This window comes from Apus apus, chromosome 3, assembly GCF_020740795.1.
Source record: "Apus apus isolate bApuApu2 chromosome 3, bApuApu2.pri.cur, whole genome shotgun sequence".
NCBI classification, from domain to species: domain Eukaryota; kingdom Metazoa; phylum Chordata; class Aves; order Apodiformes; family Apodidae; genus Apus; species Apus apus.
Window position 1 is genome coordinate 111,013,340 of NC_067284.1, and position 16,641 is coordinate 111,029,980.

The window sequence follows — 16,641 nt, forward strand, 5'->3', positions numbered from 1 at the left end:
TTGACTCACCTCTTGTGTGACTGGCGTTGTAACCCTGAGGTTCTTGTAAAACCACCTTATTCCATTAAACATTTGAAAAGAGTTTTAATTTGACAGGAGCTAAGCAAAAGCTGATGAACACCCCCAGAAGAGAGATAATTTCCATAACTGTGGTTTGAACTGGTTAAACTAGAAGGCAAATAATGGTTTTGTGGTGTCTGCTTCTGTTCTAGCATGGCCACGGGGTGGCCTGGCTCAGTTCATCTCACCCCACATCAGCACATGCATGAAAACAGGCAAAACATGTTATGGGTTCAAGCTGGGCTCCTATTACGCTGAGTATCTACAGGCATATGTCAAAAAAACCACGGATGTATTAGGAAAATGTCACTGATCCTTGGGAACAGATGGGAAGAAACTAATTCATCCAGAAAATAGAACAAGGAGTATTCAGTTTCTTCTCAGTGCCACTGAGCCACTATAATTCATCAGAAAGACTTATCTGTCCTAACAACCCAGCTCACATCCCTTTCCAAATCAGACTTGCATATGTGACAATTTTTCCAGTTAAGACACTCATCAGAAATTTTCCGTATTTAATTATCACATCTTCCTGGGTTGGGGTTTGTTGGTTTTTTTTTTGGTTGCTTGTTAAATTTTTCTTCCTTCCACGATCAGTGTTTTGCAGGAGAATGAAACTCTTGCATAAAAAGGGAAAAAAAAAATAAATAAATCCACAAAACCTCAGCTCCCAAATCTCACAGGGAAATTATTTGGGGCTCCCTCAAGGCAGACACAGCGGATTCTCAGGAGAATGAATCAGTGACTTCACTCTCCTTTTGCTTAAAGAGGGAACCCCTCTTGGTTATTTTTATAGTGACTTTTTTTTTTTTTTTTCTTTTCAAATAGGCAGACAGCCTGGTGTTCTTTTTCTTTCTTTGTAAGACACATTGTGTTTGATTTTCATCAATTTTTCAATACATCACCTATTTGTTGTCCTTTTACTGCTTTTGGCTTTAGCTACAATTTGAGAAATTGGTATAAAGAAAGCCTGAGCTAGAGAAAGAGAGAAATCTCTGCTTTTTCTTTCAGGAAGGGAGAAGTTCAGGGAGAAGTCTCCTGATCCTGATGAAGATACATCAGAAAGAGAGGAGTGACACCCCTCCAGAGACAGATAGAGAGTGAACAGTGGGTTTTATGTTTGTTTTGCTACCATGGAGGCAAAAATTATTCATGGATACAGAGATCTTGAAAAACTGAAGCTGTCATTTCTGCTACCTAGGTGTGGATGACCACCTTCAGCCTTTAACCTTATTTCATCCTAGGTCTTACCCACACCCTCCCCACAGTGTTGTCCTTTCCAGGGCTTGGTAACCTCATACAACTACTCACAAGAGTGCTCCAACTTCTGTTGCAGCTGGAGGTCCTTTACATGCTCATAGTCTCAGGTTGTTGACTGGGGCTAATTTTGCAAAAGCATGTCCTGGTGGGGCTTTTCTGACAGTGCTGCTGGGCATGAACATGAGCTCCTATGGGTCAGAAGCTTACTGTGGGATACAGCTGGGACACTGGCTATTTCAAAATCCTGCCACAGTGAAGGAAGAGAAGGGAGAGGAAGCATGAAAGCAGAAGCAGCCTTCTTGCCTCTCCAAAATTCAAGTATTGAGGCTGTCGGATACAGTAATCCATTTCAGGCTGGAAAATCTTAAATGGGATTTGTCCAGGACAGCAAGCACACTTGAGATTAAAAGGCAGAATAAATGTAAAGGAAATAATAGATAAAAGGAAGTCTTCTCTCCAAGTGGATAACATAATAACATCATTCGCATTTGCTGTTGCTATAGAAAAATATGCAAGTATTTCTATTCTAGTGGCAGGTCATTGCCAGGAGGGCTATGCACTCAATGACAATCCTTGAGCCAGAGGTGTACTTCACATGGGGCTGATAATTTAACCTGCTGGTGTGCTCCTCAGTAATGACAGCATGCTGTCTGTGATGTGTTTTGTGGCTCTTGTATCTCTTGGCATATTATATGGTCAAGTAGCACAGTCCTGCTTGCTTAAATATCTTATGTTGCCTTCCAGTAAAGTGCTCGGTCAGGGACTGAAGTGACACTGCAATGAGTGGCAGCAGCAATTTATATGGAGAAAGGTTATTAAAACCAAGCTAGCTGAACATTTCTATCAGGAGGAAGAAATGCTGGCATGTCACCAGTCCAGATACAAGACCAACAAAAAGGGTCTCCTTGCAGGTGCGGGCAGGCGGGTTGATGCACATGATGAAACAGATTGGAGAAAGGAGCCTAGTTAATAGAAACTAAATCTATTTTAATAGTAATGCCTCTTCCCCTCCCTGAATACTATGCAGACAAGCTCAAGAATGGCACAGTAATGGATAAGATACCATCCTGTGGCAGCTGGGAGACTGTGATCTGATCTGTAAAATACCTCGTGGGGCCAAAGCGCAGCTACTGCAATTAACGGGACAGTCTCAGATGTCAGCCCTTCTGGCAGGGTGCTCTTCTGTTAGCTCATTTCTCCTACATGCACAAACCCTCCCCAGAGCCCCCCGAAGTTGAGGGTCCTCACTTGCAAACACCACATTTGATGCACGTGTAGGGATGAGCTGTGCCAAAGCAGAGCCACGGGGGGCAGTTTCAGCGTCGTATTTATGATGAATTGAAGAGAGCTGGACAAAGCGTGGCCACACGGATGAGGTGGTGGTATGAAGTGAAAGGGAGGACAACTGATGAAGGGCAAACATAAAAATACTGACTTGGCTGGGTGGAGGGCAGAGTATTTGTTGAGGAAACATGTCATGGAGTGGAAAAAAACATTCTGAAGAGAGGATACAGCAAATACAGAGGAGAAATGGGTGAGGCAAAGGAAAGTAAAATTCAGAAAACTACTAGGAACTAGTCATGGGAAGAAAAATATGTTGAAGGAGGAGATGAAACACATGCTGCTTGGAGACTTCTAGGTGAGAGCCAGCCAAACCCACACACAGATACTGAACTACTGGCATTGGAGGGAGGGCCAAGACATACACCTGATTTTTCTTGTAAAGTCCAAATATAAATGCATGGGAATGATTATGGATTTTAACTGAAATAAGTCATGGGACAGTGCAGCAAAAATGCACAGATACTGCTAATGCTGTTTTCTTGCATTCTTAGCTCTGTGATTGTTCCACTTTGATCAGACACATCACTGCAGCAGTAAAAGGTGTGGTGAGAAACTAGATACATTGATTAGAAACCAGAAATGCTCACGGATTTTTGACCTCTGTGTCCCCACAGTTCTCCTCAGATTTTAAAATTTAATAGCAGTTTTCTTACAATCCAGAAACATTAATAAAAACTTGTAATTCCACCAATATAGACACTGCCTGTTCATGTAGCAAAAAAGTTATATTTTAGTGGCCTGGCACAAAGGCAGAAAGTGAACTAAAAAGGCAGTGACAAGACAATTAGGCTTACTTACAATCATGAACTTCAGCATGTCTGTGGCCATCTTGTTGAACAAGACAAACCCCAGGAAGCTGAGCATGAAATACATTTTTAGCAGAGCTATACAGGACAGCTTGGCAAGAAATGGAAAGGCAGGTGCTGCAACTATGTAGCCCTGGTTCATTTACTGTTGTAGGACTTCGGCTCAACAGCAGCAAACTTCTTATAGGTCAAAACACAAAAAGGGAGTGTGCAAGGTGGTTTATCTAAACCACGCAATGGGGAAGCCCTGGGAAGTTCCATTCCTCCAGTAACATCAAACTGTGGGCTATGCTGCTGCGAGAACATCTGCCAGCTCCCAAGGCAGGGAGGACAGACGTGGGGCAAAGGATGGGGCACTGAGAAAGACCCTCTTCTCTCCAAACATGGATGTGTGTAACCAGCACCCACCCAAATGCTACCACAGCAGCCATGTGCAATGTGTTGGTCACTGTCATACCTACTGCACACAGGCATCCACATCCCAACACCTCCTAGAAGGTGAAGGCTAAAGAATACATGGAAACTGGGCATGAATTTGCTGCTTATTCCTAGAAGAACTCCAGGTAGAAGACAGCAGGGGCTGAGCTGTGTGAACACACTATCAGTCCCCACTCCCTATCTTTGCACAGGCAGTGTGTCAGCCCAGCCTGCTTCACCTCCACTCAGACAAGCCAAAAAATGACTCTCCCTTGCCATGGCTGATGCCAGTGTTGCTCTGGGTTAGGCTGGCACACAAAACTTTGAAAGAGATGGATCTGTTGGGTTCAAACATCCCATGCTGTGTTCAATTCACTATCATAAAATTCCACAGTGACTTGACACAGATACCACTGGTCTAAAAATCTCCAGAGACCTTGGCTACTTTCAATACCTGCATCTACTGTTGCATATCTGAGCATGCTTGAGGTGTTTTTAAATAACCTGTTGTCCTATTTGAGGTCAAATGAGTTTCACCGATCTCTGAGGTGACCTTAACCAACACAACACACTGTCAGATGTCTCAATTGACTTAGCTCAGAGGGATACCTTAAGAATTCACTAATGAACATTTCAGGCACCCTACAGTGATCATATCAGGGTTTATGTCAGCTCCATTTTTTAAAAAAGCACCTCAAAACTCCATGTACTCCATCTTTGTTTTAGATAAATTTTGCCTATATCACACGTGGCACAGAATCCAGTTACTGGGGGATACTCTACAAATAAAGGTTCTTGCAGAGCTGGAGAAATTTAAGTGCATTTTCAGAATTCCCACTGCCCTTTAGTGAGGATCAAGCCCCACACCAGCTCACTTTCCCAGACATTCTGCACTCGGGTGCAATTTTTCAGGCTCTTTGCTATTTTACTTTATTTGCAAATAAGCTGATGCCAAGACGCACAGCAACTCTGCATTTCATCATGTATTTTATGCCTTCAGCTTAACTAGTTAAATGTGATTACAGCAAGAAAACATAAACCCCATCTTTTAACTTTGCTGGTGTCTTTCATGTATTTTTGTTAAGAAAATATTGTATATGCACATTAGCACAATGGGTGACAAACCCAACTCTGGATGGTTTGGATGTTTTATTCACAAGCAGGCGCGGTGTTAACGCCTGCTAGACAGTGTAACGAGCCCAGGGAATGGTTTCTTAGCTCCTGTGGCACCTGCACTATTTTGGTAAGGACAAGGAACACATCTTTGCACAATGCATTCGTCTTTGCAATACACTGTGAGCAGAGGAAAACCTGGTACTGCCCGTCAGGGGATGAAATGAGCCACAGCAGCTGCATTCTGGCATGTGGCAAAAAGCAGGCAACGGGCTGTCTGCACTGCTCTAGTACACAAACATGTCACGGGTGAGGCCCTCCTGCTGGGTGCTTCATGCTGCATCATATGCATGTCATGTTGTGTTAGGCTGGACACAAACAGCACCGGGGAGTCACAGAGCAGCAGTGCTCTCAGGAGAGTCGTGGCTCTACCAGCTCCTTGTGACCTGATCTACTAGGGAACCCCAAGAAGGGAGTCATCAGAATTGTAACCAGCTACAGTAAAAAGAGCAACTTGTCTTAGCTTTTTGAATGGTTAAGGTTGGAAAGGACCTTAAAGATCATCAGGTTCCAACCTCCCTGCTATGAGCAGGGACACCTCACACTAGACCAGGTCGCACAAGCCTCATCCAACCTGGCCTTGAACACCTTCAGGGAGGGGGCATCCACAGCCTTCCTGGGCAGCCTATTCCAGTGCCTTCCTACCCTCATGATGAAAACTGTCTTCCTAATCTCTAACCTAAATCTCTCCTCTTTCAGTTTAAAACCATTACCCCTTATCCTATCACTACCCTCTCTGGTGAAAAGTCTCTCCTCATCTTTCACGTAGGCTCCTTTCAAGCACTGGAAGGCCACTATAAGGTGTCCCTGAAGCCTTCTCTTCTCCAGGCTAAACAGCTCCAGCTCTCCCAGCCTGTCCTCATAGCAGAGCTGCTCCGGCCCTGGGATCATCTTTCTGGCGCTTCTCTGGAGCCTATGATTAGGACTTACCTAAATACCTTATAACTGTGCTTCTTGTATCTCTTACTTGCTGCTCCTATTGCTCTACCAGGCTCAATAATGAGTTCTTGATTTTTTCTTTAAATGAAGCACCTCACGTCACAGTTTCAACATGACTAAGAGTTCTAGGATGGTGAAACACTGCAACAGGTTGCCCAGAGAGATTGTAGGTGCCCCATATCTGGAAGAAGTCCGGGTCAGGTTGGACAGGGTGTGAGCAACCTGATCTAGTTGAAGATGTCCCTGCTCACTGCAGGGGGGGTTGGACTAGATGACCTCTGAAGGTCCCAAACCATTCATGATTCTAGGATGCAAAGGCAAGCCACCCCAAAGCACCTTCTCCCTGGTGAACGTGTGAGCACTATTTCTTTGGCTACTTGAGTGCCACCAGACCAAAGGCTGCCCTCAGCCACCCCGTGCAGGGCAGGTGGCCCAGGTCGGCTGTCACCCTTCAGTGATGTCCTTGTGGAGCTGAATGCTAAACCTCATTTCCAAAAGGAGCCTAAGCACTCAGGGTGTAAATCACCACAGAAAGCAAATAAGTTGCAATCTTCTGAGCACTAACCTAATTTTAGAAGGAAGGCTGCACCTCTCGTGCTGGCTGGAATGGTGGAAAGTTTGGCCTCTCATCTTGCTCTGTATTCTGTAATATGTTTGCTAAGATCAAAAGCTTCACAAACTAATACGCACAGGTTTAATAATCTACATGTCTCAGAGATTTCAGCCTCTGAAGCATATATGCCTTTGGACACCACGGATAAATCCCAGTTAGGAATGACTGCCACTGCCCACAGGACAGGTGGCATTTTAAGAAACCCATATATAATAATTCACTAACTGAGCAGTGTTGTAAAACCACATGGAGCAACACATGATGCCAGGATGAAGTTTCACTGCACTTCCTGATTTTTTGGATCTAAAATTACTAGTTGTCCATACCTAATAAGTGCTTTGCTTTCTCCTCTACTTTGAACTCATCCCTTCTGGCTGATACCTGGCTGTATCAATGAGTGACAGTTGCCTTCAGTTAAGATCCACATAATTGCCTCTCTGGTATAATACACTGAGCGTTCCTGCCAATCTGTTGCCAACATCCCTCTCCTTCCCCCCACGCCCGCTCACTCATTTTCCAGAAAGGCACAAAACCACCGACAGCACAGAGATTCCTGTCACCACCCGCGCTTCCTCGGCCGCCGCGCAGCCCTTACCGATCATCGGGGACTCTATGAAACTCCAGGAGTTAGTCTGTGGGATGTAGGACTGCAGGACCCCCGCGGCTCGGCCGGCTTCGTTCACCCCTCCGAAGACGTAGATCTTGCCACCGCAGACGGTGGCGGCGGCCGAATGGACGGGCTTGGGCAGAGGAGCGATGGTCTCCCACTGGTTGGTTATCGTGTCGTACCTAAGGGGGGAGGCAACCGGAGTCAGCCCAGGTGGTGCAGCCTTGGGCAGGGTGGGAAGGCAAGGAAAGCAGGCTGGGGTATAAACAGAAAGGCAGCTTGACAAGCAGAAGGTAAAAAAAAAAAGAGGTGGAAACGCACTTCCTAGCATCCTGCAAATTCAGCCACTCGATGAAACAGTGCCATTAATGCCTCTTCTGGGCTTTTAAAAGGCTGAGAAAAAGCCCAGAGAAAGCTGATTCTATTTTCTGTATATGCTTCTCCAATCTCATTGTAGTCCAAGCTAAAGAAACTCAGGACATCTTTGTTGGGATGTCTGCCACTAATTAATTTCTATTAATGAGCATACAGTGAGATTATTCTTGCAAATCAGTGCGGTGATATCCAATGGCAACCGCAGGCAGGCAACTGTTAACACACTTCAGCTGTTCAGCTTCTGGAACACTTCTCACCTGCAACATAATGCAACACAATAGCTCTTTTTAGCCTAGTTAACTGACCAGGGATGCACATTTTGTGCCAGAGGAAGTTGCTTCCATTTAATTTTCATTTTGCAAACCAAACTCCTGCGCTTCATTGCAAGAAGCTGCCCACGTTAACGCTGGAATAAGATTTCACCATCGCAACCGTTTTTGACACGAAGCAAACAGAAGAGAGTATTCATGAAAGTGCTAAATTAGTTTTTAAGGTCATCAATATCTGATTTAATTAAGCCATTGACCATAAGGGAAGTGCAGTTAATAATCCATGGATGAAGATTCATTTTAGACAATGTCACAAGTACAGACATGATTTTTTTTTAAAAAAGATAATGTGGCAGGGATCCAAATAGCTGCTCTAAAATGAGTCTTGGAGTCAGTGGAAAAATAATGTGATTTTTAGGCTTCTGTATTTCCATGTAATGGCACCTTCAGTCAAACAGGAGTTTCCTGTATAGTGATTATACAGAACTGTTGACTGCAAGAACAGAAACCCTCAGCACTCGGCTCTTAATATTAGTGATATACAATATGCAAACATGAAATGAATCCATGGCCATGAACCCACCTGTAAAAAATGACTTAGTGGCAGGGGAATTCTCCCTTTCTGATATGTCCCTCAAATCCAAACTGCCCAAACTTGGGAAAAATAAAAGGGAAAAAAGATACAAATGGTGGAAACAGCACAAAATAATGTGCCTAATGAAAAGGCATTAATGAGTTTCCAAGTAATATGACTCAAAGTAATTAACAGACTCATAAAACTGAAGTAATAGCAAAAGGGAGGCAAACTTTAACTAAAAAAAATATTAGGGAAGTCCCTTTTAATGAGCATGGAGAACTGCCTTGTACAATGCTTTAAATTAGTTAGTGAGAAATTTAATTAATCTACAACAAAGTGATCAAAGGGGAGAAATATAACAAGATTAAACAACATGGTGCTGGGAGCAATCAAGGCAACTGACACACCCATACTGGGCTGATTTTTACCATTTGGTATCAAACCCACCTGCAGATGGATTTTGACTGCCCAAGCAGCTCCTCCAGGTGAGATACCTTATGCTGCAGCTCCTGCATTTGCTCACAGCCCTCAGGGCAGCATCACACCTATCCTAGCTGGTATGTAAAAATGTTGTATTATATAAAGTTTCATGCACTGCTTTTGGGTTACACTTTGCTAACTGTAGTAATATGGGGCTTTTTAATTTTGTTATTGATGTCTTATTTTATAATAAAAGCTGGTTAAGACATTGGCTATGTTTGGTTAGAAACTGGGCAAAGAAATAGAGCTGGGAAGAACTGATCTAATGTGCTTTTCTAGTTCCTTGGCTTGTATGTGTCACCTAAAACATACTGTCTCACACCATCCACTCTAACTCGGCACCACTGTTAGTCCAGCCTTCAAGGTTTGTGGCCAAAGTTGTTTGAGATGGGAGAGTGAGCAGCTGAGCTGCCTTTCTCAGTGCTGGCAGAACCACCTGGCAGACCACAGTTCCCAAGACCAGTATGTTCCTGCCAAAGACTTTCTGATCATCCTAAGATGTTTTTGTGAAGGAGAGGTCATCCCCTTCACATTTGCTGGGGGGGTGGGTGTGGTTGAGGACCACATATTTAGGAATACAGGAGAAAGGTTCAAATTACAAGACAACAGTCCCTTTTCTGGATGAATTTCACTATTGGGACCTCAGGTCCTCCAGAAGCCCATTTTTTCCCTGCTCTCTGTTTATGCTATATGCTGACATAACTGTTTTTTCTATCTTCTACCCTCCTTCATCTGCCACCAGGAAACCAGAAATTACCAGTTCCACTTAATCTGCTGAAAGACAAAGGCTGCAGATCTACTGGATAGGACTGCAAATGGGGCAGCTAAAAAACCCCACTCTTGTCTTGAGGGTCATTTGGTTCAAAAACTCCATGAAATATTAAGCAGGTGGAAGGTAGTTCCTGTCCATCTAACACAGGCATCTAACATGGGTTTCACACAGGCTGGTCTGTGAAGCAAACCTGTTAAGTAAGTGCCTAACCTAACTCTGGGGCTGAAGAAGACCAATTGGTGCCTTCAAGGCCTCCTAATAATAGTCATAGAACCGTTTGGGCTGGAAGAGACCTTAAACATCATTTAGTTCCAACCCCCCCTGACATGGGCAGGGACACCTCCCACTAGACCAGGTTGCTCAATGCCCCATACCTGTTCCTCAAGTTCCTCCATCCCCTGGGAATTTATTCCTCTGGTTCTTTCCCTCTTCACAAAACTGTAGACTTGATTTCTAGTCTCTGTTTTGCTTCAGCTCCCACCCACCAGAAAGTAAGGAGGTTTATTTCTGTTGGATTATAAAGCTATTTGGTATCAAATATCTCTTTCACATATGGACTTGTGGAAAATAATAAAGTCACCTCTTCAGCTTCCGTGGGATCAACTAAGTAGTCTAAGCTTCTTAAGTCTCCCACGGTGAGGCAGGTTTCTATCATTCTGGTCGATCTCAAGTCAGCTCTTAATGTGTTCACACAAGGATTTGCACTAGATTAACTAAATTGGTTTTAAAATGAATGAAGTTGAATCTTTGTAACCTTCCAGGACAGGAAATAATGACACCTGCTTTACCTCTCTGCCCCATGGCCTTTGCATCTGTTGCATCATCTCTGGCATTGCTCTCTCTTCAGTGCCACTAGTGCTAGTGGGGCTCCCCAGCTGCCTTCGACACCCACCCATTCTGCACATGGGCCAGAGGAGAGGGAGATTTAAAGAATCATCACCTTGAACTCTTTCCATTAGTTAAGCTTTGCATTTGATTCCCCTGTTTGAAACCATAGATGGAGACTTACTGGGAGCTGGCTTGAAGCCAAGCAAAGGTTTTTCTTCCCTGTCCTCCACTGCTCCCTCCAGTCCTGGTGTGTCCGTGCCTGTCCTTGGCTATGGGCCTACCAAACCTGTCCAATTTGCTGAACTTGAAACTTCAAGGACATCTCCTTTCACATGACTGGCTCCTGGTTTTGCAGTCCTTGAAGACGATGGGCTCACGTGTGGTTTCACACAGATGCCCTTGCATGCCTTCCTCTTTCCCCAGAGCTGTCCCTGCAACCCCGCAGTCCATGGCCCTGCAGTGCTCCAGACATCAGGCTTTCCAGGTGTGCAGGATGTGTGTGTCCCTGCCTGTCATTCACGTGCACTGAGCACTGGACCCTTGTGCACTCACTATCCTCTCCTTTATGTATTATTTATACATCTGCAATATGGCAAATGATCTGAGTCCAGGAGAAAATACAGCCCAGGCTTGAGGAGAACACATGCATAAATCACCTTGCTGGCTTTCACAGTTCTGTACTCTTAGGATTTAATCTGTGGGCCTGATCTTCCTCTTGCTTCACTCATTTCACTCAAGGCCTCCTCTCTTGCTCTTTCCCTACCACCTCCGGATTAACAGCAGAAACCCCTTCATTTAAAGCTGTGCCGTTTCCTTTGCAGCCTTCTTGACTTTTGATCTCTTCAGCACCTATAACCAGTATTTTCTTTCCTCTTCAATCTCTCAATTTCCCTCCTTCTAGTTTAAACAGCTGTATGAGTATCTCCATTTATTCACATTATAAAATCCTTACATCACCATCAGTTGCTTACAGACATGCACCCTTCAGTTTGTTATACATTATATCATTCTGTTTGCAGGAAAGCTGCTATTTAAAATAAAGCTCCACAGTGTCATACTGATCTACTCTCCAGATGAATCACATGTTGTTTAAAATCACATTAATGGATTACTATTTTTTGCCTTTTTTATTTTCTTCTGACTGCTTTGAGGAGCTTAAGAAACTATCCTTGGACAAGGCTATATATTTAATTTCCTTAAGACATCAATAAAACAGTAGGTTCTAAAGCTTATAATGTTACTCTTCACACTGAATTTTTTAGACTGTCTTCCCAGTACACACTACCCAGCTGAAATAATCTCCTGATTTTAGACAACCCTATTGTAAAAGTGCTGTCAGGTCAAGGGGATTCATCTTCTTCTGTCCTTCAAACAGATAACAACCACAAAGTACCCACATTTCCACACGTTTAGTCACATACATTGTCTTGTCAGCACACGCAGCCTTCCCGGCTCTCAAATTGCATGCATTACAGGGCCCATCCATTATCTAAAAACCTAGTTTGTGGATCCACTTCATTTCGCCGCCTCCCAACTCAACTCATATCTCAGAAGAAGACAGAAAGTGTAATACCCTCTCGCCTCACACCTCATGACTCACTCCCTGTCACACAGCAACTTGCCAGAGGGGCTTGATGGAGAACTGCAGTTGCACCGTTATTTCCCTAAACACTCATTCCAAAAACATAACTCTCCCTGAACACATAGCCATGTACAGCCACAAAAATGGACTTATAACTCAGTCCCTCTGGCGCATGCATATTGTTTTAACTTGAGTAATGGATGACTCCTGCTCGTCTGCTTCTGACAGTCCTGTAGTATTATCCATTGAGTTGGAATTTTTACTGCCTCTTTACAAACAAATGGCAGAGAAAGGGTAAAAAAACCTCAGCTGTATTGAAGTTGATGGGAAAACACCCACTGATTTAAGTGGCACCAGAATTTCTGGATGAGGCTGCACCCTTCATAACTGAAAGCATGGAGAGAAAACCACAGGAGCTGATGCCTTAAATCATGAGGAGTCCAGCAGTCCTTACTTGCTCTAATGTTGTCTAATAGTGCAGCAGGTGTAGTCAGGTGGTACCATGGATAGCTATGACGCTCTGACATCTGTTTTAAAAAAACCCAAAAAATGCAATAAAACCTACTTCGCAAGATTTTAACCATTTAGAATTAACTATTCCAAGAATCCAAGGAAAAACAGGTGGGGAACAAGAAAGAAACTGGGAGACAACGTGATTTTCTGTGTCTTCAAGGACCACAGTGGTGAGGCACCCTGCAGCCTCCTTGCTCTGGGGCTGCTCACTGGCCAGGTCAGGACAGGTCACTTTGGACTTGAGATGTGCCCTCCAACATGCCAGGAAAAACACAGTGAAACCTGGCCAAAGCTGGGCATGGTCACCCTTGAGCTAACTGAGCAAGGAGAAAGCAAAATGTGGTAGGGAAAGATAAGCTGCATGTGTATGAGGGGAGGCGGAAGGTGGCTCAGCCAGGGAAGGTGTCCAGAGCATTGTTCTTCACATTGGTGGCACAGTCCAGGACTGCATCATGCATCAGGTCTGGGTGAGCCCCTGGACCTCCACCTGGGTAGATAACAGGGCTGTAATCTCAGATGCCTCCTTTGGGGTGAAAGCAAATCAAAACCCAAAAGTGCATGACCCTGAAATTCAACTCTGAAAGGAACAAAGTTAACCTCAGAGGTAAATATAGTTTTTGGCATCACCTGACTTTGAGCATATGATCTTGTAATTTTCTTATAATCATAATACGAGGCTTTTTGTAAGACACACTGGAATGACAGAGAGGCTTTGCCCCTCCTGTGAAATGGTATCTCAGTGTCCCATCCAAAGCAATGCAGTATTTGAAGAGGAATGTGTTGCCCACACAGGAATATGATGGGAGAAGGGCAGTTGCTTGTAGCTCTTGAGGGAGGGGGAGTCAAGAAGTATTAACTGCACATACAACTGCAGACAACTCAGGAACTACAGTGACTTTACTTTGTATGGCTGTTTTATTTTGCAACTCAAATCCAGAAAGCCTCATTACTTGCAAAAGTGGGTACAGTGATCTCCACTATTTTAAATTCCTGAAGGCTCCTGCAAATTAGCTGCCAAAGGTGACATGCTTGTGTCTGAAAAGGCTGGACTTGGCTCAGTACAGTTACCAGGGTCAGCTTTTTCTCACCTGCCTTTTTAACAGCAGACCCCTGGAACATCCTTTCTGACATGCAGAGCTTCAGCCATGTCATGCTCTGCTTTTGTCATCCTCCACTGTCATTTTAATACAAAGGATAAAAAAAGGAAAGCATCCAAAAACCTCTCTCATTTCTTGGCATAACTGAAAGGAGGCCATGTTGCACTTTTCCATGGCTGTGTCTCACAAGTCACTTTATGGACAATAGCAGATTAATTATAACCACGGGCTTAGCAAATCCCCCAGACAAGACATTCTTATTGAGGTTGAGACGGTGTGCACTGAAATGATAGGGAGGAAATCTGCTCCTTTCCCACATAGGAGTCTCTTGGTGGGCTCGTTACAACTGAAAACCAGCAGGGCTGCTCTCCAAGCAAGGCAGGGTGTGCTGAGAGCCTGAGTGTGACTTTGCAATGTCATTTGTGGCAAAGGCTTGGGTGACTGAGATAAGGAGAGGGGGAGGCTTTGCTTGATTTGGGGTTCGTTCAACTGACCAGTGTTTTGGATGCTTTGTTAAAGAGCGACCATGAGAATCAGAGCAGAGAATGAAATGAGACTCTGGGAAAAATCAAAAGAGGTCAATCAATCGATGACATCTATTGACAGCATTATTTTGATGTCCCTCTTTATTGAGAGGTGGAATGAAACTCTTTTCTGGGCTCGCTCCCTCCCATGTTCAAAAAACATTTCTGCCAGTTAAAAATGTACTGACTTGAAGGACAAATACCTTCAGAAATTAGAAAAAAAAAATCTGCATCAAATGGTGGGATTTTCTTCAAAGCAAGTCCCAGGGGCAGTGCCCACCTTACACTTAGAACCAGGAGGAAAGCAATGCTCACACATTGTGTTCACTGCTATTATCATTCATTCTTTGCTGCCTGTATTTCCCTGACCTGCTGAGAGCATCATCACCAACACTGGTTCTTCGGCCCATGCCTGGGCTGGGAGGGAAGGCTACCTGCAGACCTTGTTCCACACCACACTTCCTTCTGTCACGTCCTTGTCTCCTGGGCAAAATAGTGCCAAATTTGTGAACATAAAGGAACACAAAATGTGAATGGTATCAATCAGCACCAGGCAAAATCTCCCTGGCTATGCACACATTTCCCAAACTAGTTTGCCCCATGCACTGAACTTAAGCAGAAATTGTTTAGGGGGGAAAAAAAAAAAAAGTGATTATTCAGTTAAAGATCATACCAAAAAGTAGATCTGCAGAAGGAAACTGTATTTTCAGCATTTCCTGATTTCCTGTGTGACTTTGAAACTTTATTTAAACTTTTAATACAGGTGTTGGTATTCAGTATTTATAGTATCTCCTTAAATAAAAAAAATAAACACCCCCTGCAAAAATGGAACATGAATGTTGCAGCACTAAAATCCAGAAATAATAGATTGAAAACACCTTTAATCCTAACCTTTTGAAAAAGAACCTATCCCTTTTTTGGCTCGCCTGTTAAGGCAACTTTAACAAGGAATTGCCTGCTTCAAAATGTTGCTGAAGAAGTATTCAAATTCCAGCATTTAAAACTGACAAAAAGAAAAAATCCCCTCATATTTTTAGTTGCCAGATTCACTATGGAAAAACATTTGACAAAAAATGTATCATTAGTCTATTGTCACAACGCATTTTTAAGTGTTTGCATAAGGCTAGGGCTGCACTGATCTTTTTGGAATGGAATATTCTTACACACTGCATTTCAAAGCAGTCTCTGTCTTTTAATGAAAACATTGATATGCATATAAAAAGTTTGGTTTTACTGAATGTTATGGTTGACATGAAATTAGTTGGTTTTGGACTTCTACTTTGTGAAATGTTTCTTCTGAGCTTTTGTTTCTTCTTCTATTTTTTTAATGTTCCATGTGAGAAAAGGAAAACTTTTCTATTTGGAGTCTTCTTGAAAAGAGAAATTTCCATTCTCTCCTGTCTCTAGTCAGCCCCTCGGCCAGGAATTCAAAACTGTTTCCGTTATTGGTTGGTTTCCTCAGAGCTTGGCAGGTCCCAGCTCCAGGCCAGGAACACCAAAGGCAGGATCTTCTTTTCAGCCAGGGCAAGGCTGAGGTGCTCTACCAGGAGAGGGCATGTGAGAAACTTACTTTGCTGTTTCTTTTTTGGAGTTTAAAAAAAAGAAGGGATCAGTGTGGTCTGTCAACACTTTCATCGGTACTACATTCAAAGAAGTTTATTAGTTCACTGTATAATCTGTGTGAAGTGTCCACAAAGCAGCTTAATTCCTCTCTTCCCTCCCCCAAGCAAACTGACAAACAAACCGGCAGCTTTCGCCTTTGGTTTTGAAACAATGCTTTCCACCAAGCTTAAAAAGGAACCTAATCGTGCATAGCGTCCTCCTTTCTTAGCTGCTATAAAAGCTTGTTTCAACACATACGGCCCGTTTGATGTGTCTTTTAAAAGGGAAATGCTCCTTTAAAAAGAGCATGAAGAAAGAGCTCCAGCAAACAGCAGCGGCTTCGGTTTGTTGCTTGGTTGTTGTTTTTTTCTTACCTTTCCACATGGTCAACGTTGCCTGCCACACCGACCCCTCCGATGGTGTAAATTTTCCCGTCGTACACCAGGCTGTTATGTCGACACCTGGGGACTGTCATGCGGGACACCAGGTTCCAGTTATCCAGCAGGGACATGTAACACCAGACATCAGCCAGAGTGACACCCGACTCCATGCCGCCTGGCACCGGGTGAGGGGAGGAGAAGAGGGGAGAATGATGTGAGATCCTGGAGCAGCAGAAGCTTTGCACACAGCAATCAAAGCCAGTTACAGGGTAAAAACTCTTCAAATGACATTTGACTAATTAAAATAAATCACCCTCAATACTGAGCATCTGTTCCGATGATGCATATCTGTGTCATTTATTCATGTGCCCCAAAGGCTGTTTTTTTTTTTTTAATAAGATGACATGAAGAAATCAGATGTCA

General features: G+C 43.6%; 1 protein-coding gene across 4 annotated transcripts in view; it reads right to left on the minus strand.

Moving 5' to 3' along the window:
- Positions 1–16,641, minus strand: part of KLHL29 (kelch like family member 29) — a 391,974-nt gene that overhangs the window by 15,739 nt on the left and 359,594 nt on the right. For all 4 annotated transcript variants that reach the window (XM_051615176.1, XM_051615178.1, XM_051615175.1 and 1 more), the window contains 2 exons: positions 16,213–16,393; positions 7,208–7,401 (listed from right to left, as the gene is read on the minus strand). In XM_051615176.1, coding sequence (XP_051471136.1) covers positions 7,208–7,401; positions 16,213–16,393 — 375 coding nt within the window. The remainder of the gene's footprint in view (positions 1–7,207; positions 7,402–16,212; positions 16,394–16,641) is intronic.